Source organism: Psammomys obesus, unplaced genomic scaffold (assembly GCF_907164565.1).
Source record: "Psammomys obesus unplaced genomic scaffold, mPsaObe1.curated_primary_1811, whole genome shotgun sequence".
Lineage (NCBI taxonomy): Eukaryota > Metazoa > Chordata > Mammalia > Rodentia > Muridae > Psammomys > Psammomys obesus.
The window spans coordinates 1,244,297-1,268,345 of record NW_026594311.1 but is presented as its reverse complement, the minus strand read 5'-3'; the positions used below and the strand labels follow the sequence as shown (position 1 = coordinate 1,268,345).

At 42.2% G+C, this 24,049-nt stretch overlaps 1 protein-coding gene across 2 annotated transcripts in view; it reads right to left on the bottom strand.

The window, feature by feature from the left end:
* The window catches only part of Tesk2 (testis associated actin remodelling kinase 2), a 98,822-nt gene that overhangs the window by 7,482 nt on the left and 67,291 nt on the right, over positions 1-24,049 (bottom strand). For both annotated transcript variants that reach the window (XM_055618441.1, XM_055618442.1), the window contains exons 4-5: positions 22,126-22,174; positions 4,069-4,215 (exon numbers count right to left, since the gene is read on the bottom strand). In XM_055618441.1, coding sequence (XP_055474416.1) covers positions 4,069-4,215; positions 22,126-22,174 — 196 coding nt within the window. The remainder of the gene's footprint in view (positions 1-4,068; positions 4,216-22,125; positions 22,175-24,049) is intronic.

Genomic DNA, 24,049 nt, shown 5'->3' with positions numbered 1-24,049 from the left:
TAACCCAAAGCTGCAACTAGCTCCCCAAATAGCTGAACTCAAAACCCAAAACCCTGACACTCCAGGCTCAGGAGGCCCCACACTCTACCGGCAGGAGAGAGCAGGGATTCTTGGCTCACAGAAACATTTGTGGGGCCAGCAAGGCCCTATGTGACCCAACCCAGTCCTCACTCCTCTCTGTTTCCATTCTGGCCAAGTCACTTCCTGTTTATTGCACACCACGTACAAATTAATTGCTTATTCTGATCTTTACGTGCTCACACTATTCCTGAGCAAAAGGAACCTGATATTTCATCACAATCAATCTTGGTCCCCAGAGAAACGAACTGGGTGGCTTCCAAGGACTGTCCTTGTGCTTGTCCTGGCTTTCTTTCCTCCCTAAGTTCTGCTGGGTCAGCACTCCAGATCTCTGACTTTGTCTATGGAAAGATGGGTCCTGTGCCAAGCTATTAGCTAAAGCCCCAGCTATAGGTTACAGCCCATGAGGCACTGGCAGCTCACATCTATCATTGCTTTCCCTTACCCTCTTCCTGGTTCACCAAGAACTCAGACTTCTGTCTCCAGGGCTTGGTGTAATGCCCTATTTACTGTTTGACTTACAGCTTTAGAAAAACTCTGCCGAGGCATGGTGACACACACATTGAATCTCAGTGCTTGTAGGCAGAGGCAGGAGGATTTCTGTGAGTTAGAGGCTAGCCTAGTCTATACAGTGCGTTCCAGGACAGCTAGTGCTAAGTAGTCAGGTCCTGTCTCAGAAGGAAAAAAAAGTAATAACTCCAAGTGCCCTAACAGCCACTCCCTGCATCTCTCAAGCTTCCTCTACTCCTGTTTTGGGACAGTGTCTCCTATGTAGCTCAAGCTGACCTTAAACTTGTGATCCTCCTGCCTCACCTTTCCTCAGCCATCTTGAATGCCAGGATTAGATTACAAACATGAGTCATCATACCCTGAAACATTTTAAGTTGTGCATGTGTGTGTGCGCATAGGCATACCCACAGGAAACATAGAAGTCAAAATGACACCTTGGCAGGAGTCTGTGTCTTCCACCACATGGGTAGAACTCAGGTCATCAAGCTTGGTAGCAAGTACCTTTACCCACAGAGCCATCTCTGTGTCTGCCCCTACCCTCTGATACATCTGTGCTTTTAAAATATATTTATTAATTGAAATTATGTATACGTGTGTATGTCTTTGTGTGGCTGAGTTAACAAACACAACAGAGGCTGTAGGGATGCCTTAGAAAAGCACCGGCTCCTTTTCCAGAGAACCCAGGTTCAACTCCTAGCACCCACATGGCAGCTCACAACTGTCTGTAACTCTAGTTCCAGGGGATCCAATAACCTCACAAAAACATACATGCAGGCAAAAAACCGACACACAATAAATAAATAAATCATAAAACAACACCAACAAAAGAACAAACAGGGCTAGGCATAGTGACACAAGCCTTTTAATTTTAGCACTGAGGAGGCTGAGACAGGATTGCTAGGTTTGAGGCCAGCCTGGGCTGTACAACAAATTTGAGGTCACAGTTATGTAAAAAAGAAGGTCTAGTGATACAGCTCCTTGGTAGAGTACTTGCCTATCATGAAAAAGCCCTACATACAACTCCAAGCATTGCAAAACAAGAATAAATGAATTTACTTCTAGACAACATCCTATGCCACGGCTAGACCTTAAAAAGTTATTTAATCTCACCATTTCCAAGTATCCTCAATACCACTTTAAAATCCAGACCCAAGAAGGTATAGCCTAGAAACAGGGGTCTGTTGCGTTTGGTCGCACGTGGCTATAGTCCACTACTCAGGAGGCAGAGACATAAGGACTGCCCTTTTAAAGCTAGTCAATGTTCCTTATACAAGGAATTGTTAAAATTCCAATTTTTTTAAATGTGTGACTGACTCCCTGAGTAGGTATGCACCACCACACCCAGCTGAACTTATTCATTTTTATAATAACAAGCTAAAAAAAAAAATAACCAATCAAAATAACAAAGTATTTTTTAGAGTACAGGAAGGGCACATGCTAAACTGCTAAGGAGGTTTTCCTCCAGAAAGCCTTACCATCTTGGCTTGGAGTGATTTCCCCTGTGATAAAAGCTTACAGTGCATGCAAATGAATGTTCAATTATTAAATACTGTATTGTTCTTTAGTTATCTCTCTGTCTCTCTCTTTGTGACAGGGTTTCTCTATATAGCCCTAGCTGGTGTGGAACTCAGTATGTAGGCCTCAAAACTCAAGAGACCCACCTGCCTCTGCCTCCGGAGTGCTGGGATTAAAGGCATGTGCCCAGCTCCTACAGTTATTTCTCAATGAGACCATATATAACTATAGGTTAGAAATTCCCCTTTTTTTTTTATTACTTTTCTATCCATGAATCTAGGCATAAGAAATATGCATGTATGTATGGAGCATAACTTGTTGCAAATTTCTTCTGTTTTAGAACAAACAATACTTTTACTAGAAAGGCAAAAAGATGTGATTTTGGCTAGATGCATGTATGTATGTTGGGGCAGGGAATAAAGTGACAAGTATTATTGGATTTATATGAAACTCCTAAACTCTGGTACTGGAGAGGTAGTTCAGCAGTTAAGAGCACTTGTTGCTCTTGCAGAGGACCAAGGTTTGTTTCCCAGCACCCAAATGCCAGCTTACAATAGACAGGAACTCCAGTTCTAAGGATGTGATACCTTCTTCTAGTCTCTGCATACAAGTCATGTACATGATACATATACCAATGTGTAGGCAAATATTCATACATATAAAAGTAAGCAGCAGGGCACAGTGGCACACACCTGTAATTCCAGCACTTGGGAGGCAGAGGCAGGCAGATCTCTATGAGTTCAAGTACAGTGCAAGTCCAGGAGAGCCAAGGCTATACAGAGAAAACGCTGTCTCAAAAACAAAACAAACAATAAACAACAAAACAAACTCTCTAATGAACGTTGGCAGACTTTAATTTGGCTCTTGGACAGATGTCATACTACATATGTCAGGTGGCCTTAGAGTTCTTCCATTAGCTCAAATAGTATTTAAAAGCTTTGTCACAGAGCCAAGTGGGGGCCGTGCACACCTTTAATCCCAGTACTCGGGAGGCAGAGGCAGGCGAATTTCTGCCTTTTGAGGCTATTCTGGTCTACAGATCAAGTTCCAGGACAGCAAGGGCTACACAGAGAAACCCTGTCTTGCAGGGAGGTGGGGGGAGCCTTGTCATGGAAGTATCCTAGCACATTCAGCCCTTAGGTTCCTGCTTTGTAACAAGGCCAACTTTCTCTGAAAGAAACTCTTTTCTAACCTGGTCACACAGCAATTTGGACTACAAAACAACCCTGCAGAGACCAGCTAACATCAAAGAAGAACTGGCAGGAAGGCAGAAACTCAATCATACAATAGAAAATGGGTCAGTACATGGCGGCCCACCAAGCACTCCAGACTTGCAATCACTTGACTATCACCAAATGGAGCTTAGCTGAGAGCTGCTTCCTGGAGGCCAAGCGAGGGAGAGAAAACCGATAGGGCTCCACCGCTCTCCATGTGTTTCTGCAGCACACATTTCAGGAGAATGAAGTCAAACGCAAAGGCTCTCAAGCATTGCTGGCTTGGTTTCTAATTTTTGAGAGGATCTATAGCCCAGGCCAGACTCGTACTGTCTATGTAGCTGAGAATAGCTCCCCCCCCCCCTTTTTTGAGACAGGGTTTCTCTGTGCTGTCCTAGACTCACTCTGTAGACCAGGCTGGCCTCGCACTCACAGCGATCCTCCTGCCTCTGCCTCAAAGAGTGCTAGGATTACAGGCGTGCGCCACGATGCCTAGCTGATCTTGAACTTCTGATCCTCCAATTTTATCTGTGCTGGGCATCACATTTTTGTGCATGGTAAGTAAGAACCCTCCCAACTAAGCTATACCCTTAGCCAGACAGAAGCTTTCTAAGGATTAACTATAACAAACACTGGGTTTTGCTCTGAAAAAGTTAAATTTAGAACAGCGACCACCATATTTCTAGGTTCCTTGGTAATTGGTTTTTCAACCCTGTGTTTCTCAAGAGCTAGGAAAGCGAAGCTCTCTTACCTTCGATGTGAGGTCCCGATGGAAAATGCCTTTGAAGTGAAGGTAGCTGAGGCCCACTGCTATGTCATAGGCCAGTTTCACCCTCACGGTCCAGGGCAAATACAGGTTGCTGTCTAGCAGCTGTTCCAGATTCCCAGAGTTGATGTACTGCAGAAGAGAAGGAAAGCCCAGTTAGCATTTTCAGAAATGTTTAGGTTGGTGGTGAAAGCACGGAAGAGTGAACACCTAGAAACTACATTTGTTCTTTTATTTTTTTTAAGTATTGGTTTATTTTGTTGCTTTTCTGCCTTTTTGCTAAGATCAAATATAAAGATGTTTACTTTTATTTTATGTGTATGAATGTTTGCATGTGTATATGTATGTGTACCACATGCATGCCTGATGGATGCTCATGGAGAGCAGAAGAGGGTGTCTGATCCCCTGGAACTGGAGTTAGAGCCAGTGTGAGCCACCACATAGGCACTGGGAGCTAAACCTAGATCCTCTGCAAGAACAAAAAGTGCTCTTGAACCCTGAGCCATCACCCCAGCCATTCGTTGTTTTGAGATAGTGTCTCATGTAGCGCAGGCTGCCCTCGGACTCACTGTGCAGGCAGGGGCGACTTTAAGCTCGTCTTCCTCTCCTCTAACCTCCCAAACGCTGGGATTACAGGCATGAACCACCATGCCCGCATCTTTTCTAACTTTATGTCTTAGAATTTTGTTTGTTTGAGACTATGTAGTCTTAGATGGCCTGGAACTCAGTTTGTAGACCAGGCTGTCCTTGAACTCATAGAGATCCACCTGCCTTTGCCCCCTGGGTACCGGGATTAGAGGTGTGCACCACAGATCAGGCAACATTCATTTTTAGACTAATGTAAATACATGTGTGTCTGTATGAGTGTAATGCCAAATGTGTTGGGTACTTGAGGAATCCAGAAGAAGGTATCAGATCCCTTGAAACTGGAGTTACCAGTGTCTATGAGTTACCCCACAGGGTTACCTAGAATTGAACTTAGGCCCTCTGCAAGAGCAGAAAGTGCTCTTAACTGCTAAACCTTCCCTCTAGCTCCCTACTCCCACCAAACACCTTAAAAAAAAAAAGTCACTGTATACCAGGCACAGTGCCTTATAGCTGTAACCATAGCATCCACAAAGCAGAAACAAGAGGATTACTATAAGTTTAAGGTCAGCTTGGCCTACACAGTGAGTTCTAAGCCTGCTACAAAGTGAGACCTTATCTTTTTTTATTTGTTTTTTGAGACAGTAGCCTTGTGTAGCCTTGGCTGGTCTAGAACTTACTCAGTAGACCAGGCTGGCCTTGATGCCTCCTAAGTCCTGGGATTAAAGGCATGTGTGTCCACCGTCACCTGGCCATGAGACCTTATCTCAAAAAGAGGGGTGGGGCGCTGGAGAGGTAGTTCAGTAGTTATGAGTACTTGACTGCTCTTCCAGAGGTTCTGAGTTCAATTCCCAGCAACCAGATGGTGGCTCACAACCATCTGTGATCTGATGCCTTCTCTTTTTTTGTACATGAAGTTGGAGCACCCATATACATAAAATATGTGAATTAATACATTTAAAAAAAATAAATTTATTCAACCCTTTCAGGATACATTATCTCCTTCCTCTTTTCTTTTTTCTTTTTCCCCCCAAGGTAGTGTTTCTCTTAGTAGCCGTGGCTGTCTTGGAGTCACTTTGTAGAGCAGGCTGAACCCACAGACTGCCTGCCTCTGCCTCCCCGAGTGTTGGGATTATAGACTCGTGCCACCACAACCGGCTTTCCTTCCTCTTTTCAAGGGAGAAAAAAAGGAGAAATTCTACAAATAAAATGAGTTCCTTAATACTTTTTAGAAAATGATACTGAGCTTATAAAGGCTAGGACATAAGCTGAGCGTGGAACACACCTTTTATCCCTGTTATAATGGTATAACAGCCAAGCAATCTGAATTGCATTCTAGTCCAGTTATACCTTCTATGAAGGATTTCATTTTGAAAAAACTAGTAAGGTTGGCTGTCCTTCAGTTTTTCCATCTATCAATCTTTCTGTTTATTTGCTGTTTTAAATGAGACTATAATAAAGCACACAGATGTGCTCAGAAAAGAACATGTACCAAAAAGGACCAGTTGGGGGCAGCACCATGCAGCACATCACCAAATGAAATAGGACAGGCTCGGCAAGGCGGGGGATGGCTAAAAATACACCTCCTCTCTCTCACTAGGAAACCTGTTAACCTGCTTAACCCTACCTTGTAATCCACCTTGGGAATCTTACAACAGTGTATGAGGAAAGCATTAGCACCAATGACGACCTCTCACTCTAGGTGAATCTGCCCAGGTTCACAATAGAGGTATCCACTGCTGAAAAGAAATCGAGCTTATAAACTCCAAACTACATGGGAGCAATGAGACTAACATCTGACCGACCATGCAGGCAAAATTCCATAATCTTGAGAGTCAAACATCTAAAGAAACATGACATGGAAGGCTTGTCTTCGGAACCACTCAAGTCACATGGCTGAATGTAAGGCAGAAGAAACTAAGACTGTATGTGTATTTGTATTTTCTGAAGGCCTGGTGATGCTAGGACTGTTGGTTTTGCTTTAGAAAAATACATATTTACAAATATGTGTCAATGCCCAAGAAAGCAACCTTAGCTGGGTGTGCTGGCTCACATCTATACTTGGAATACTTGGGAGCTTAAGACAAGATTTAAGGCCAGCCTGACTACACAGAAGGATCCTGTTTAAAAAGAAAGGAAGGAAGAGAGAAAGGGAAGAACTTAACCCACAGACCTGGTCAAAAGGTAGAGAGCAAAGAAAAGATGAGACAAGAAGAGGATTCATAGTGACTAATAAACTCTGGCCTTCCTAGCAGGATAGAAAAGTACAAATGAGACCCAGGAAGGGAAAAAAAAAATAGAATTTATTTTTTTCCACAACCCATTTGTCTTGCCTGATCCTAGAGAACACACTAGTAGCCTCACAAACCACAACTTCTCCATGTCTCAAGACCCATGCATCCATGTATGAAGAAAGGAAGTTTGAGATCTGCCAATAAGGAAGATTTCTAGGTTGCTTAACACTGTGTACCCCATTAGCAAGAACGTTAACTTCCCCACAAGCAACTCCCAGTGCAGCCTCAGCTGTGCAGCCTCTGAACAAATCTTCTGCAGGAAAGCAGAGGCAAGAACAGCTATATTAGCATGTTCAGCTTCCCTGGATGGGAATCACAGATGCTGTGCATTCCTTTTTTTTACAGACTGTCCCCTTGGGCTGTCCTATGGAACAAGCCAACACTGACAACATTTAAATACCTTATGAAAGTGCTTTTTTTTTTTTTTTTTTTTCCCTAGACAGGGTTTCTCTGTGTAACAATCCTGGCTGTCTTGGAACTCTCTTTGTAGACTAGAAAGGAGTAAAAAGGCTAGAATATGCAGGGGTCTAGCACTCACCAGTTTTTTTGAGATGATGTCTCATGTAGCCCAGGCTGGCTATAAACTACTACGTAGTGAGGCTGTCCTTAAACTCATTTTCCTGTTTCTATCCCAGGAATGCTAGGATTACAGGCATGCACCAGCACATCCAAGCTTTCACTTAATTTGTGTTTAATATTTGACTTTATTATAAATATCCTGCCTTAATGTGTATATTATATGTTATATGGAACATGTTAACTAAAAAATATAACATAAACAAGCCTTTATTACTAGAATTCACAAGTGAGGCATCACGATGCAGCTGTGGAGTGAGTGACTGCAAGTCGGACAACCTGAGTTCAGTCTCTGGATCCACATAAGGCAGGAGAGAACAGACTACACAGTTGTCCTCTGACTTACACACATTTGCAAATGACCCCTCCCAAACATACATCATACATATAGCACAGTAACAACAAAAATTATAAATCACCCCAGATACATCAACTCTCCACTTAAGTTTAATTCTGCTGGGCCTGACTGTGCTTGCCTGTAATCCCTGACCATGAGAAGCAGAGGCAAGCGGATCTCTGAGAGTTTAAGATCAGCCTGGTCTACATAATGAGTTCTAGGACAGCCAGGGCTACATAGTGATAGTCTTTAAAATACAAACAAATAAAATCTAATACCCAAAGTGATAGTACTAAGTACTGATTGTCTTTGGGGGTGACTGGATAACAATGGTAAAATCCTGTAAGTTCTAAGCAGCCTGATCTACTAGTTCCTGGCCAACCAAAAGCTACATAGTGAGACCCTGTCACAAACAAACAATCTATCTGTCTGTCTATTCCTCACTACCCTGTAGACTGAGGTTGGAGGATCATTTGAGCCTATGAATTTAAAACCACTCATGGCATAGCAATACCCTTTCCCAAAAGAACAAACCAAAAGGCCAGGGTGTGGTACTGTGTGCCTTTAGTCCTAGCACTCAAGAGGCAGAGGCAGGCAGAGTAAGTTCCAGGTTAGCTAGAGACCCTGTTTCAAAAACAAAAGTTCTTTAGAAATAATCTATTTTTTGTCTTGTTTTTCTTTTTTTTAATTTTTAATTATGTGTAGTTTTTGTAAAAATATGTGCAGGTCCCCATGAATACCACAAGAGGACATCAGATACCCCTGAAGCTGGAGTTATAGGCCGGTGTAAACTGCCTCCTGTGGGTGCTGGGAACTGAACCCAGGGCCTTTGGACTTGTCGAGATAGGATCTTATTATGTGGCCCTGGCTGGTCACACACTCATGGAGATCGACCTGCCTGTGCCTTCCAAGTACTGGATTATATGGCATGCACTACCATACCAAGTTTGAGTTTTGGTTTTCTGTTTTTGTTGTTATTGTTTGTTTGAAACAAAGTCTCACTACATAGCCCTGTCTGGCCAGCAATTCACAGAGATGTGCTTTCCTCTGCCTCCTAAATGTTGGGATTGTGGTTCACCACACCCAGTTTTATGAACTTCTTGGATCACTAGACCCCATGGTGGAGGGAGATTCTAGTGTTGTAGGCAATCCCTGAAAATTGTCTTCTGATCTCCAAACATTTGACAAGGCTCTCTCAAATCCTAAATTCCAGCATCTATTCTCATGACCTTACTTAGAAATAGAGTCTTTGCATATATAATCAAAGTAAAATGAAATTGCAGAGAAAGGTGGGCCCTTAATCCAGTATTACTATACTTATAAAAAGAGTAAAAGAGAGAAGCCAGGCCCAGTGGTGCACACCTATAACCCCAGCACATAAAAGCAGAGGCAGGCGGATCCCTGCGAATTCAAGGCCAGCCTGAGCTACAAAGTGAGTCTAGGACAACCATGGCTACACGAAGAGAGGGAGACACAGAGACAGAGAAAATGCTCATGTGTTTTTTTAGGGCTAGAAGAATAATACATAATCCAGAATGCATTTTATAAGGATCATTTGGGGCTAGGTATGGGGTCCCAGGTCTGTTAACAGCAGCACTAAGGAAGTGAAGACAGGAGGATCGTGAATTCAAGCTCAGACAGGTAAAGGTAATTGCCACCAAGTCTGATGACCTAAGTTTGATCCTTGGGACCCACATGCTGGAAAGAGAGCTGATTCCTGTCCTATCATTCTATACTCATGCTGTGATATTTGTGTGTATTTACATGTATAGACATGTGCACACAAACATACACACTAAATAAATGTAATTTTAAAAATTAAGGTATATGCATACACACATAAAAGTAAATAAATATTTTTAAATGCTTAAAAAATAATTCTATCAGCCAGGTGCAGTGCCATACACTTATAATCCCAGCATTCAAGGAGGCAGAGGCAGGTGGATCTCTGTGAGTTTGAGGCCACCCTGGTCTACAGAGTGAGTCCAGGATAGCCAAGGCTCTAGACAGATTTTCCTGTCTAAACAATGAAACCCTACCTGGAAGAAAAAAAAAATCTAACACAGTTTATTTGCTGTGAAGATTGCCAACATAGAAAAAAATGTTCCACTTCTTTAGAGGCAGTTTCAGAGGAGACTGTTAATGACAATACACCAGCTTTAGGGCCTGGCGCCATATAACCTTGAGTATGGCAGCTCTTTTCTAGATAGTTCTCGGAATCGCAAATGAAACTATCACCTTTTGTGTAAAATAAAAATGTTACCCACAGACGGGCAGTGGTCCTAGCCTGTATCCTAGCACTCAGGGAGGCAGAGGCAGGCAGGAAGAAAGGGGGGGGGGGAGGAAGAAAGGAAGGAAGGAAGGAAGGAAGGAAGGAAGGAAGGAAGGAAAAGAAAGAAAAGAAAATGTTAATCCCAAGGATGGATGGAAAAAGACCACTGACCCAAATCACTATGGTCAAATTAACTAAAGCAAGCTTTTTTATTGTGTATACAGGCTGCCTTCCCCTAAAGTGAGGTTCAAGAGGTCAGCATTAGGCATGAGGAAGACAAGGTTTTTTGTTTTTATTTTTTTTTGGGGGGGTGTTGTTTATTTGCTTGCTTGATTTGTTTTTCAAGACAGGGTCTCTCTGTGTAGCCTTGGTTGTCCTGCTCTCTACAGAGACCAGGCTGGCCTCAAACTCAGAGATCCACCTGCCTCTGCCTCCCAAGTACTGGGATTAAAGGCATGTATCACCACCAGCCTAGCTCAGGGGGAGGGGGATTCCAGATGGGGGATTTGGCAGGCAAAACATAAGCATAACAAGTTAGTCACAATGACCTACCGAAACAAAGACATGATTGTAAGGTAGTCCTAACAACCTTTCAAAACAAAGCTAGGATTGCAAGATGGTTATAAACAACTTTTTGAAACAAAGCCGTGGTTACTGTTTAATGGAACAGGCAGTGCAGTACCATTTGTAGTTAAGGTTAGGTGGTGAGGCACAGCCCAATCCTTGAGAAACAGAGATCTAATAAAAAACCAGAATGAAACTAGTTTGTCTTTACTACAAGATGGTTTTTAAGCTGTGTGGTAATAGCACACAACTTTAATCCCATCATTTAGGAGGCAGAAGCAGGAGGATCTCTGTGAGTGCAAGGCCAGCCTGGTTTATAGAGCTAGGAGAGCCAGGTCTACACAGAGAAACCCTATCTCAAAAAACAGTAACAACAACAAAAGATGGCTTATATGAAGGACCGTTCATCAAAAACATCTGTGGTGCACATCTTTAATCCCAGCACTCAGGTGGCAGAAGCAAGCTTATCTTTGTGAGTTCAAGGCCAGCCTGGTCTACAGAGCAAGTTCCAAGATAGCCAAAGTGTTACACAGAGAAACTCTATCTCAAAAAACCAAAACAACAAGCCAAACAAACAAAAAACTAAATTCCCAAGCCACGGCTATGATCTCATCAACTGAAACCCTATCTAATGCCCCTCCAAAGTCACCCTACGACTGAATTTCAATTCCTTAGCAACCTTTTGAGAAGACTTCAGAGCCCACCAAAATGACACTATGTGGCTATTGTGACTACAATGAAGTATGAGTCTCTAACCTTCCTGCCCACATATCTCTGTTAACCCCCATGCTTAAGTTTATGCTGCAAGCCAGGAGTGGTGGTGCACACCTGTGATCCCAGCACTGGGCGGGGGGAGGGGGCATAGGCAGGTGGATCTCTGAGTCTGAGGCTCTACAGAGCAAGTCCAGATCAGCCAGGTCTACACAGAGAAACCATGTCTTGAAAACCAGACCAAACCAAAAACCCCTACACTACAAATTTCCTTTTAATAAACTAACTTTGCTTTATACTGGCTCTTTCTGAAATCCTTTCTGTAGTTAAGTCAAGAATCCTGATTTTACTGATATCTCTGATGCAAAGGGAGACAGTGTGGAGCAACATCTCCAGCCTGCCCCACTACTTCTGAGAGTAGATATGTGAACCAAAGAAAAAGAATCAAAAGAACTCAGGAATCTCCAAACTGAGATGTTTGGAGCAACAACGGAAAGAGATCCTAGGATCCAATCTAACTTACTTTGTCATCAGTGAGTCAGAAACTGGTATCAATGTCAAATAGGCAAATGCAGGCTTGCTGGACCCCTGTTCTTGGATGGGCTTTCTAAAGGGAGGGGGCCTGGGTGCCGGCCTACTTTTCACTGTAGTCTAACAATGCTTTTGTGCTAGCCACTGGATGCTTGTTGGTCTGCTCTCAGCACAAAGGCTAGCAGACACCCCATCCCACTGGCTTGCTTTAAAGAAGAAAAGAAAGCTTTGTTACTGGCCTGGGTAACTCCAGGACAGGCGCCCCAGGAGCGCCCTGTGGGAGGCTTATGCTCCAAAGGAGCCTCCTGTTCTCAGCAAGAGGATCTACAGCCAGCGTGAGCATACATCTACACATCCACTGAGGCCTGTTTGCTACAACCTTCCCTCCAGGAGATTCATCAGAACCTGCTTGTGAGCAGTCAAGAGAGAGGTGATACTAGTTCTGGCTACAAAATAGCTTTTAATAACCCACAATATGCTCAGAATATTTAAATGTTTCATTTGCTCTGTTTTCTCATATACCTTTGTTCCCCCTGTAATTTTTTTTTCACCTTTCCAAGCCCAGCTGGGGCCTTTTATTTTGAGAAGCATTTCCTGATTGGCCATCTCATTTAGTGCCACTTCTCTATATATCGTACATATTTCTAGACTCCTGCTAAGCCAAGTAAGAATCCGTTGGTAAGGACCAAGCGTTTCTGAACTTTCAAACCCAGAACACATGGCTGAGGTGCCTATTTAACAGTAACCAGGGAAATGAACAATATGTTTTTGTTGTTGTTGTTTTAATTTTTGCGTTTGAGACAGGGTTTTGTTCTACAGCAAAATTCTGGGCTCACTTGGAATTCACTACACACCCAGGCTTAGCCATGGTGATCTTGTTGCACTTCTTCAAATTAGCCAGCTGGGAAGAGGAACAAAGAGATTTGATGACCCGTACACTCCCACCTTTGACACCTCACTCCTGCCTCCTTAAGTCCATCTCCTGCTCCTAATATGTTTAGGCTTAGAATGAAGGCAGACAGCATGCACAGCCAAGCGGTCCCAGCCACGGCACGGTTGCACCCATCACTAACCCACAGCGTACTCAGCTCCAATCTCCACTGCAAGGTGGTTAACAAGTTGCCAGAGCTGTGTAAACTCTCCTGGGGCTGGAGAGGTGGCTCAGTGGTTAAGAACTGTCTGCTCTTCCAGTGGTCTTGAGTTCAGTAGTGGCTCACAACCATCTACACTGCAATCTGATGCCCTCTTCTGGCATGGAGGTGTACATGCAGATAGAGCACTCATCTACATAAAATAAACAAATACATACATTTAAAAAATCTTCTGGGAAACCCAGTAGCACTGGGTTTATGCCATTTCCTTCTCACAGCATGAAATTCCTGGGGCCCACTCTTAAGTATTGAGACATACTCTTTTAAAAGCCATGGGGGGGGGGGCCCCACAAGTGAGTGTCTCTCTTTAGACTATCTTTGCTACTAAAAAAACAATTACAATCCTTTAGCCTCAGGCTCCCAAAAACTAAGATTACAGGTTTGAGCCTCCTTGTCTGCACAATTCACCAATAAACTGTTGAATAAAAAAAAAAAAAATTAAATAAGCATAAGAGAGATTGCTCAGTTCTTAAAAACATTAATTGCTCTCTTCCAGAGGACCCATTTGGTTTCAGAACCAATGTCGATGAGTCACAACTACCTGTAACTCAAGCTCCAACGATCCAACCCCCTTCTTCTGGGTTCTGTGGGCACCCTAACACATTTGGCATAGATAAACATGGACACACAAATAACAATTTGAAAATAAACACTGTCACTCTCTGTAACACGGCTACCATCCAAGGTTCAGGGCCATCACTGAAGAGGGGGTGGGAAGACTGTAAGCCAGAAATCCACGAGAACTGGAACAAAACAGTCTTTTTGACATGACAGGCATGCTGTGCTCATGAATTCACAGAAGCTGTGGTTACCTGAAAGACCTGACCCAGATAAAGCCAGTTAAGATTTTAATGTGGAAGGAGGAGGGCTCATGAGCCCACACCCCTAACAGCAGAGCTAGAGAAGGTTGACAGCTTTTATGGGAGGAACAGGCAGTTTTCTTTGAAGGGTGTGGCCCCTGGTAGTTCTATGCTTCAGCAATGGCTCTACACCTACGATTACATGGTTCTTAAAATTACTGAAAATTGTACATATTAATCAAGAATTATGCAATGGGAGCCTACTCTGGTTAGGGTGTTCTTTTCCTCAAAAGTGCCCTAGTACCATGATTTAAATATCTCTATTACTATTTGGGAACAGAGAAACCATTTTACATATGCCTCTGAATTCCTGCCATCTTTCCAATCTTCCCACTGAGGGAAAGCCCTTCCACCCAGGTAAGGGAATTAACTGTACTTCCCTTAGGGCTTCTATATGCTAGCTAGCACCTGACCTGCAGATTTTACCCTTGGTCCTGAGGATCTGCATGTGGTAATCGTGTCTTTCTCAGCTGACATTTCTTTCCTAACACTCTAGAGACTACACAACTTGTCACATTCAATATAAGCTCATAATTTACTGCAGATCTTGTCAAACTTAATGCTGGATAAAGTAAAAGTCAATGGATGGTCTAAATGAGGTTGAGAGGGGTAGAGAAATGGGGGAGGATCTAGGAGGAGCTAGGTGTAGGAGTAAGGAGTAACTGATGGAAATACATTGTTTGAAATCCTCAAAAAAGAATATTTTTTTAAAAAACCTGAAGCAGATTTCAAGTTTCTTGTACTGAATTTCCCCTCCCAATTTAGTGATTAAAATGTAATTTAAGAGCTGAGAAAAGGATTTGGAACTCAGTGGTACAGTTTTGCTTAGCGTGCTCTTAATTCAATCCTCAATGCTGGATAAAATTACCGGAAAAAAAAAAAAAAAAAAAGGAAGTTAAGGTAAAAATGGAACCAATGGAAATAGCTATTAGATAAGCTGATAAAAACTATCAGTTCCTTACTGTTTGTTTTTGGAGATAGGATCAAATATCCCAGGCTGGCCTTAAATTTATTATGCATCCAAGGACAAGACTGGACTTCTGATTCTTCTAGCTCTATATCCTAGATGCTAATTACACAATGTTCCACCAAGCCTGGTTTATTCAGAGCTAGGCACATGAACCCAGGGCTTCATGCATGCTTGGAAAGCAGTCCACCAACTCAGTTACATCCCAAGCCCCAAGACTGACCCCTTCACACCTCTTATTTTGTACCTTCTCTCATCTTCCCCATTGCCAATCACTACAACTGTGTATTTCAGGAGTCTGGGACTTCAGAGTCTTCAGTGACTTCTTTGACACCCCACATACAGAGTGTTAGGAAACCTGCTTTCTATTTGCAAAACAGACCCAGAATGACTACCATTCTGGTCAAGGCCCCGTCATCTCTCATCTTTCCGGCATGGTCTTTTTATTGTATACCATCCTTTTATAGCCCGGGAGGTCACATCCAGTTCTACAACTGAGCTATCTCCAGGCACGCCATGTCAGGTGTTTATTCAGAAACCTCCCAGAACTTCACAACCCATCCTGTGTAAACGCTAAAGCTCTTGGAGGTCTAAGACTCTATGTGATCTGTAGGCATGTCTTCTCTGCTGCCCATATACTGCTGTTCTCCTCACAGCAGCCTATTACCTTCTCCGGTATTTATCCTTGCTATTCCTGTATTGCCCTGCACTTTCATGTCTATACTTACGGTCTTCAATTCCTTGAGTTTTTGAGTCTTGGGTGAAGCCACATATGATACTGGTTATCAAGTATCAAATACAATTTGCTTTCTCCTTTAGTATAACTTCTGCCTGCCCTTTTTTTTTTTTTTTTAAGATTTATTTATTATGAATAGTGTTCTGCCTGCATGTGTGCCTGCAGGCCAGAAGAGGGCACCAGATATCATTATAGATGGTTATTAGCCACCATGTGGTTGCTGGGAATTGAAATCAGGACCTTTGTGAGACCAGCCAGTGCCCTTAACCTCTGAGCCATCTCCCTTCTGCCCACTTTTTATTGATTATAACAAAAATCCCATGAAAGATTTTAATTTATTCATTATTTATTCTCAGTATCTAAAACAGTAATAGATACATGGTTAAGAACTAAATAAATATTTTTAATGAATAAATAGCCATAAGCACGTGAGGGGAAACTGTAAACATAAAAGTAAACTATATGAGCACTTCTGTTGCCCGGGAGACTGCCAGCTTCAAATTTTTGTTTCTCAAATGTCACATGGAGTTACTAAGGATGAGAGCACCAACCCTGTACTATATTATATTTAGAGGTTTATTAGTAAATGAATCAAGTAGGGGCTGGAGAGATGGCCCAAAGGTTGGGAGCACTGGTTGCTCTCCCAGAGGTCCTGGGTTCGGTTGCCGGTGGCCGCGTGGTGGCTCATGAACATCTAGTGGGACTGCATGCAGACAGAACACTGTATACATAGGAAATAAATCTTTCAAAACAACAAAAGTTTCTTTAAAAATAATTAGTAAAGTCCTGTTGGCATGGTGGTGCACACCCTTAATCCCAGAACCTGGGTAGCAGAGGCAGATGGACCTCTGTGAGAGTTTGAGGCCAGCTTGGTCTACGAAGTGAGTCTAGGACAGCCAGAGCTACACAGAGAAACCCTGTCTCAAAAACAAACAAACAAAACTAACTGAACAAGGCAAAAAAAAAAATTTTTATTATTATTATTATTATTATTATTATTATCATCATCATCATTATTATTATTATTATTTTATATAAGCTACTTTTTCTACAAGTAAATAAGCAAATGAGATGCTGTGAATTTGTGGAAACATGTTTGGGCAAGTAGAAGTTTAAGTGAGAGAAACAGTGTGGTGCTGAAGAGATGGCTCAGCAGTTAGCAGCACAACTGGCTGCTCTTCCAAAGGATGGGGTTCAGATCAGGCACCCACATGGCAGCTCACAACTATCTTGCAGCCTGGTTTCAGGGAATTCAATACCTTCTTCTGCTCTCCAGACATCACACATGTATGTAGTATATAGACACACATGCACGAAAAACACCCATACACATAAGTAATTTTTAAAAAGATTGAAACCTGTAATTATGAAAGGATATGAGATGTGACATTTTACACTACTTTTTAAAAATAAAGATTTGTTTTGTTTGTGTGTATGTATGCATGTCTGTGTGAGTACATGACACACGTGCAGGTGTCTGCAGACACAAGAAGGTGTTAAATCCCTGGAGCTGGATTTAACATGCAGCTGTAAACTGCCTAAGACCAGCAAGTTCTCTTAGCAGCTGAGCCACCTCTCCAGACCCTCACAATTCTTTTTTAGATTTCTTTTTATTTCCATGGGGTTAATTCAGCTTTCTACAGAACTGAGTGTACATTATACAGCTACTAATATATCTCAAATATATACTTTGGACCTAGCTGCACAGGGTATTTTTATAGGTCCTATCCAGTAAGCTAAGTTCCATTAGAGACCTGGGCCCTAACACAGCTTAGAGAATACACAGGAGAGAGAAAAGATGAAGACATTCCTAGACCTAAAAATCAGTGTATACAGAAAACAACAAAAACAGCTACCTAACTAAAGAAGGGATAATATTCTGAAACTAGATTATACATGGTCCAGAATGATAAACAAATCTGAAACAAACATTTAGTTACCACTTACGCCTGATAAAGAAATTTGGGCAGATCAAAATGAAGTAAAGAAAAAATAGAAAACGAAGCATAGTAGTTCACACCTTTAACCTCAGTACTAGGGAGGCAGAGGCAGGTGAATCTTTTGAGTCATAGACCAGCTTGCCTATATAGTGAGACCCTGTGTCAGAACAACAAAAATAAAGAACAGAGGCAGAAAAACCAGCTATAAAATATTAGTAGGAACCCAAGCATAGAGTAAGATTATAGAGGCTGTTCTTCCAGAGGACCCGGGCAGGGTTCAATTTCAGGCAACTACATGGCAGATCACAACTGTCTGTAACTCCAGTTAGAGGATCCGGCGACCTCAAACAGATATACATGTATAACAAATGTACATAAAAATAAAAAGTAAGTTATTTAAAAATGATCACAGAGGTTAAAATGGAAAGAAATGTAAACAAAGATGAAGACAACAATAGCGGGATAGGACAGGGAAATGAGAAAAAGTCATAATGTATCCTACACACTTTTGTCCGATTGTAGATATAGAAGCCCCTTCTATGTATTTTTTTTTCTTTTTCTTTTCACATAGACTCTTGCTATGTAATTCTACCTGGCCTAAACTTGTTTTGTAATTCTACCTGCCCATCCTAAAAGTTGTCCTTTTTTATCTTAAACCCAAGACTTGCAAAGGGCCTATCCTACAGCAGACTACATGTTCACATGACCTGTGAAATCTTCCTCCCTTGTGGTTTTGTGGTTGCGGTGGTTTGTTCCTTTGTTTGTTGGTCCTGGGTGTTGAACTCAGGACCTCTACTCCTGAGCTATATCCCAGTGCTCCCTCGTAAGTTACTGGCACTCATCATCGCTAGCCCTTGAGAAATCTCTGAATTGCAGAGACGTATCACAACTGGTATTCTTGGTGGTCTTCTTTACCACAGGTCACCACAGCTCCCCAGAACTGCCCCCACACATGCTTCTGCTGCCAAAGTTAACCTGCCACAGGACAACTTGGCAGCCTTGCATCCAGCAAGGCAAATTAGGACAGAGGAATATTTTGTACTAGGCCAGACAAAAACAAGGAAAGTAAGAGACAACTGGCAATATCACAGCACACCAAGAAACTAGAATCGGGGCCTAGCTGCTCGCTTTTATAAATAATGCATGAGTTAGGTCACTGAGCCCATAGAGTTTCCTTTCACTTGAAGCTCAAAGATTATATAAGTCTGACATAGCCAGCTCAGAAACACATACCAATCCATATAAACAATTTCCCAAGTTAACTACCCTAACAGATTGAACTCTTGATTCTCTTGTTTTCACCTTGATTCTCTTGTTTGGATTAGAGATATCAGCCACCGTGCCCAGCTAATCTCTAAGAGGAGCGGACATGGAAGGACTGGGAAATAAGTGGGATTGTACAAAACAAAAATGCAAAAACAAAGTAAGAGACAATTGGCAATAAATATCACAGCACACCAAGAAACTGGAACTGGGGTCTAGCTGCTTGTTTTTATTATTACATGAGTTAGGTCATTGCACCCATAGAGTCCATCTTCTGCTGCATTACAATTCAGTGAAAAGCTTTTCAAAATTTAGCATTAATGGAAACAAGTAACAACAAACCAGAATTCAAAGGAGACTTGTCACCCTGAGGTATACAAGTTTCAATAGTTAGCATGCATTAAAAATAATTTATATGCAAGGCACTAGCATATAAATGAGCATTTTATATTTCATACTCTTAGTGTCCTGGCTAGGTCACCCTTTTTTATCAGCAACATTTGTCACATTTAATTACTCCCTCCTCCTTGAAACTCCATTCTAGACCAACAAGCTCTCCAGCTTTTCTTCCTGCCTCACCATCCAGTCCTCACCTTGGCCTCCTTGCCTGCTAAAGATAAAATACTCCATGGCTCAGTTCCTTTCCTCTTCTCTATGCCCCTTACAGCAGAAGCTATTACTATCTCCACTTAACACATGAAAACATGGAGGTACAAATAGATTCAAACTTAGGCAGTCAAGATGTCAAAGGCCGTGTTCTTGACTTTCTTAGCATTCCTTCCATCCTTCTGGCCACATAAGAGGCAAGACAGTCTATATTCTTTTTTTCTATTGAGCCAGGGTTTCACTATATAGTCCTGGTTAGCCTGGAACTCACTATGTAAACCAGCCTGCCTCTGCCTCCTGAGTGCTGGGACTAGCCTGATATTCTACATTCTAGCCTTCAGTAACTGAGAAAGGGACAGACAGGTGGCGGGAAAGGGGTTAGGGGGAAGACGGAGCATGGGACTCTTTCTTAATGTGTTAAGGATAATTACCAAGTCAACAGGAAACCAATACTCTTGCAAATTCCATTAAACAAGTTTCCTTCCTAAGTTTCTTCACTTTACATTTTGGTACTTACTTCTTGATGGGAAATGTGAAAATGTTTTAGAAAAAAGACTGTCAAACCTAGATGCTTAGAGGACTTTTTGGGGGCAGGGAAAGGGGTTTGAGACAGGGTTTCTCTAGGTAGCCAGGCTATCCTGGAACTCCATATTAGACCAGGCCTAGCCCTGAACTCACAGAGATCTGGGTGCCTGTTCCTCCCAAGCGCTGGGACTAAAGGTGTGCCTAGGAGAAGAAAAGATGTTCACTATGTTATTGGAAGAAGGCATGCACTGCTACACACATGTGGAATCAGAGAACAATGCTTATGGGCTGGTTCTCTTTAAGAGAGCTTTAATAATACAGACAGCATGGGGACAGGAAGGTTTCCCAGCAGGAAGAGGGACTTGCCACCAAGCCTTGATTGAGGCTCAGCTCAATCTATAGAACCAATGTGGAGAGAGCTGGCTCTCACAAGTTATACACATAGAAAGAGAGAGATTCAGTACCTAGAATCCATCCCAACATGGAAGGAAAGAAGTGATTCCACAAAGTTGTTGCGCATGCACACACACATACACACTCACACACAAATAATAAGTAAAAAGAAAAAAGACACCTGGCCTACAGAGTGAGTGTCAGAACACATAGGACTACACATGGAAAACCAAAAAAAAAAAAAAGAAGGAAGGGAGGGAGGGAGGGAGGGAGGGAGGGAGGGGGGGGGGGAGGGAGGGAGGGAGGGAAGGAGGAAGGGAGGGAGGAAGGAGAAGGGGAGGAGGAAGAGGAAGCAGCAGCAGCAGCAGCAGCAGCAGCCTGGCAGTGAGTGGTGGTGCTCTCCTTTAATCCCAGCATTTAGGAGACAGAGGCAGATGGATCTCTATGACTTTGAGGCAGCCTGGTCTACAGGGTGAGTTCCAGGATATCCAGAGCTATTACAAAGAGAAACCTTATCTCAAAAACTAACCAAGCAAAAACCAAAAAAAAAAAAAAAAAAAAAAAAGAAATTAAAAAAAAAAAAAAAAAAGACTAGGTTGGTGAGATGGCTCAGTAGTTAAAGGTACTTGCCACCATGTTTAACAACCTGAGCTGGATTCCTCAAACCCACATCGTCTAAGAAGGGAACCAACCCTGAAAGTTGTTCTCTGAAATCCACCTAAAGTTATGGCCCACCTGTGGACACACACACACACATACACATACACAGAGAGAGAGAGACAGAGAGACAGAGAGAGAGAGAGAGAGAGAGAGAGGGAGAGAGAGAGGGAGAGAAAGAGAAATACAAAAATTATAAATACTTAAAAAAGAAAAATTTGCAGTTTGCAGTGGTCTGGGAATCTGTTGCCAGGAAAGGGCTTACAATAAAGCCATGCCATCCCTTCACCAGGAAGGAAAAAATCCTTAGAAGAATCAATTTTACACTAGAACACTTGTGTCCTCAGGGTACTCACCAAATATTTTGAGGGAGTATAAGAGCATAGGAGCTCAGGCTATTGTCCCAAAGCAACAGATAAACATGTAATGAGAATATTGGAATTTTGGTTTCTTTAAAAACTATTATAAGAATACGTTTTCATTTTAATCCTAGGTGTGGGGATATGGGACAGCTTCGCAGAAGCTGACTATAATTTGCCATGTGCTCTAGCAGGGGAGTGATTTTCAGGCTGCAGATAGTTTTTGTGATTTTGACCTTTGGAATTCTGGGAACTTTTCAGAGGTTATATAAATACTAGGGTCCCTGATGAGTGAGAGTGTTCTTGGTTGCTTGTTGCAGTTTGTTAAGTAGTCATGTGCAAAGAAGAAACAACAACAAAAAGAAATTAGATGTCCTAATAGCAAAGATCAAACTTGCCCCAAGGAGCTCGACACTCCTAAACAGAAGAAAATAGTCTAATGATTACTTCGCCCCTCTTGTGACCCCTGACTTTATTTAGGGGTCTTTTTCCTCTCTATCATTTTTTCTATCTTATCTAATGTCAGGGGGCTGAAAAGGTGGAAGAGAAGGGGTAGAGAAGGATGGAAGAAAGAGGAACCCACAAAGTAGAAAACACCCGCTATACAAACACTACCATTTTGGTGTAAATATAACTGCACATGCATTTTACCTAGGTACAGTAGTAAAGTAGGTCACAGATGCTGAAACAAAGGCAACACTTACGAAAATCATACCTCTGTGAGTGCATGCAACTGTCCTTGATGTACACACACACCCATGAACCTGAAAAACAAAATGGATGTTTCTCAAACAAAATCAACAAGACAGAAATACAATTCCATATGGAAAAACTGGTTGAGTTAGTTATCCAGGCACAGGAAACAACGCAATACTTGTCAAGTCCCTGTACCATCTCAATCTTGCATAAGATACTAGACTGAGCTGGGTAGTGGTGGTGCATGCCTTTAATCCCAGAACTCTGGAGGCAAGCACATCTCTTGAGTTCCACGCCAGCCTGGTCTACAGAGCAAGTTCTAGGACAGATAGGAGTACATAGATTGAGGCCAGCAAGATGGCTCCACATGTAAAGGCACTTGGCAATAAACCCAATGACCTAAATTCAATCCCTGGGAGCCACATAATTTTAGGGGAGAACCAATTCCTGCAGCGTGTCCCTGCTGGCTAGTCTTATGTCAGCTTGACCCACGCTAGAGTTATCTGAAAGAAAGAAACCTTAATTGAGAAAATGGCCCCACAAGATGCAAGGCATTTTCTTAACTAGTGATTGATGGGGAAGGGCCTAGACCATTGTGGGTGGTACCATCCCTAGGCTGGGTGGTCCTGTGTTCTGTAAGAAAGCAGGCTGAGCACGCCATGGAGGGCAAGGTAGTAAGCAAAACCCCTTTTTGGTCTCTGGGTTGGTTCCTGCCTCTAGGTTCCTGTCATGCTTGAGTTCCTGTTCTGGCTTCCATTAGTGATAGACTACACAGAAGTATAAGCCAACTAAACCCTTTCCTCCCCAGCTTGCTTTTTGATCACTTGAGAAGCATTAGTAGTTGTGGCCTTGTTGGAGGAAGAGTATCAGAGGGAGTTGGCTTTAATGTTTCAAAAGCCCATGCCAGGCCCAGCTGCATCCCTCTCCTCACTGCTCCCCCCCACCTCTCTCTCTATCTCCCTCTCTCTCTCTCTCTCTCTCTGCCTGCAGTTCAAGATGTAGCTCTCAGCTACTGCTCCTGCACCATGCTCCCCACCATGATGATAATGGACTAAGCCTCCAAAACCATAAGCAAGCCCAAAATTTATAAGAATTTTGCCTTGGTTATGGCATCTCTTCAAGGTAAGAAATGTAACTAAGACAGTACTGAAAAGCAGCCCTCCAAGATCAGCTAAAATTTCTTCTCCAAAGGATCTCATGACTGCCCTAGGTTATTAGCATAACAGCCCTTCCCTCTCCTTTCCATAGTACTGCTATCACTTTCCCTCCTTTTGGTTGGCATTAGGTGAAGTCATCTGAGTCCGGAGACACACTGCTACTGGCTCCATCCATACTCAAGACCCCTGCTTTATTTATTTGCTTGTTTTATTGATTGGTTTTTTTGTTTTTTTTTTTTTTTTTTTTTTTTTTTTTTTAGGCAGGGTTTCTCTGTGTAGCCTTGGCTGTCCTGGATTTGCAGAGTAGACAAGGCTGGCCTCAAACTCAGAGATCTGCCTGCCTCTGCCTCCCAAGAAGACCTCTTTGTTTTTGTTTGGGTTTATTTTTGTTATTGTTTTGTTTTGTGAGACAGGGTTTCTCTGTGGAGCCTTGGCTGCCCTAGACTTGCTTTGTAGACTAAGCTGGCCTCAAACTCACTGTTTTTATTTATTTATTTATTTATTTATTCATTCATTCATTCATTCATTTATTTATTTTGGTTCTTGGACTCACGTTGTAGACTAGGCTAGCCTCAAACTCAGAGATCCATCTGCCTCTGCCTCCTATAAAGACCTTTGGTTTTTTTTTGGTTTTGCTTTTATTTATTTATTTATTCATTTATTCATTCATTTATTTATTTATTTATTTATTTATTTATTTATTTATTTTTATTTTAATTTATTTATTCATTCATCCATCTATCTATCTATCTATCTATCTATCTATCTATCTATCTATCTATCTAT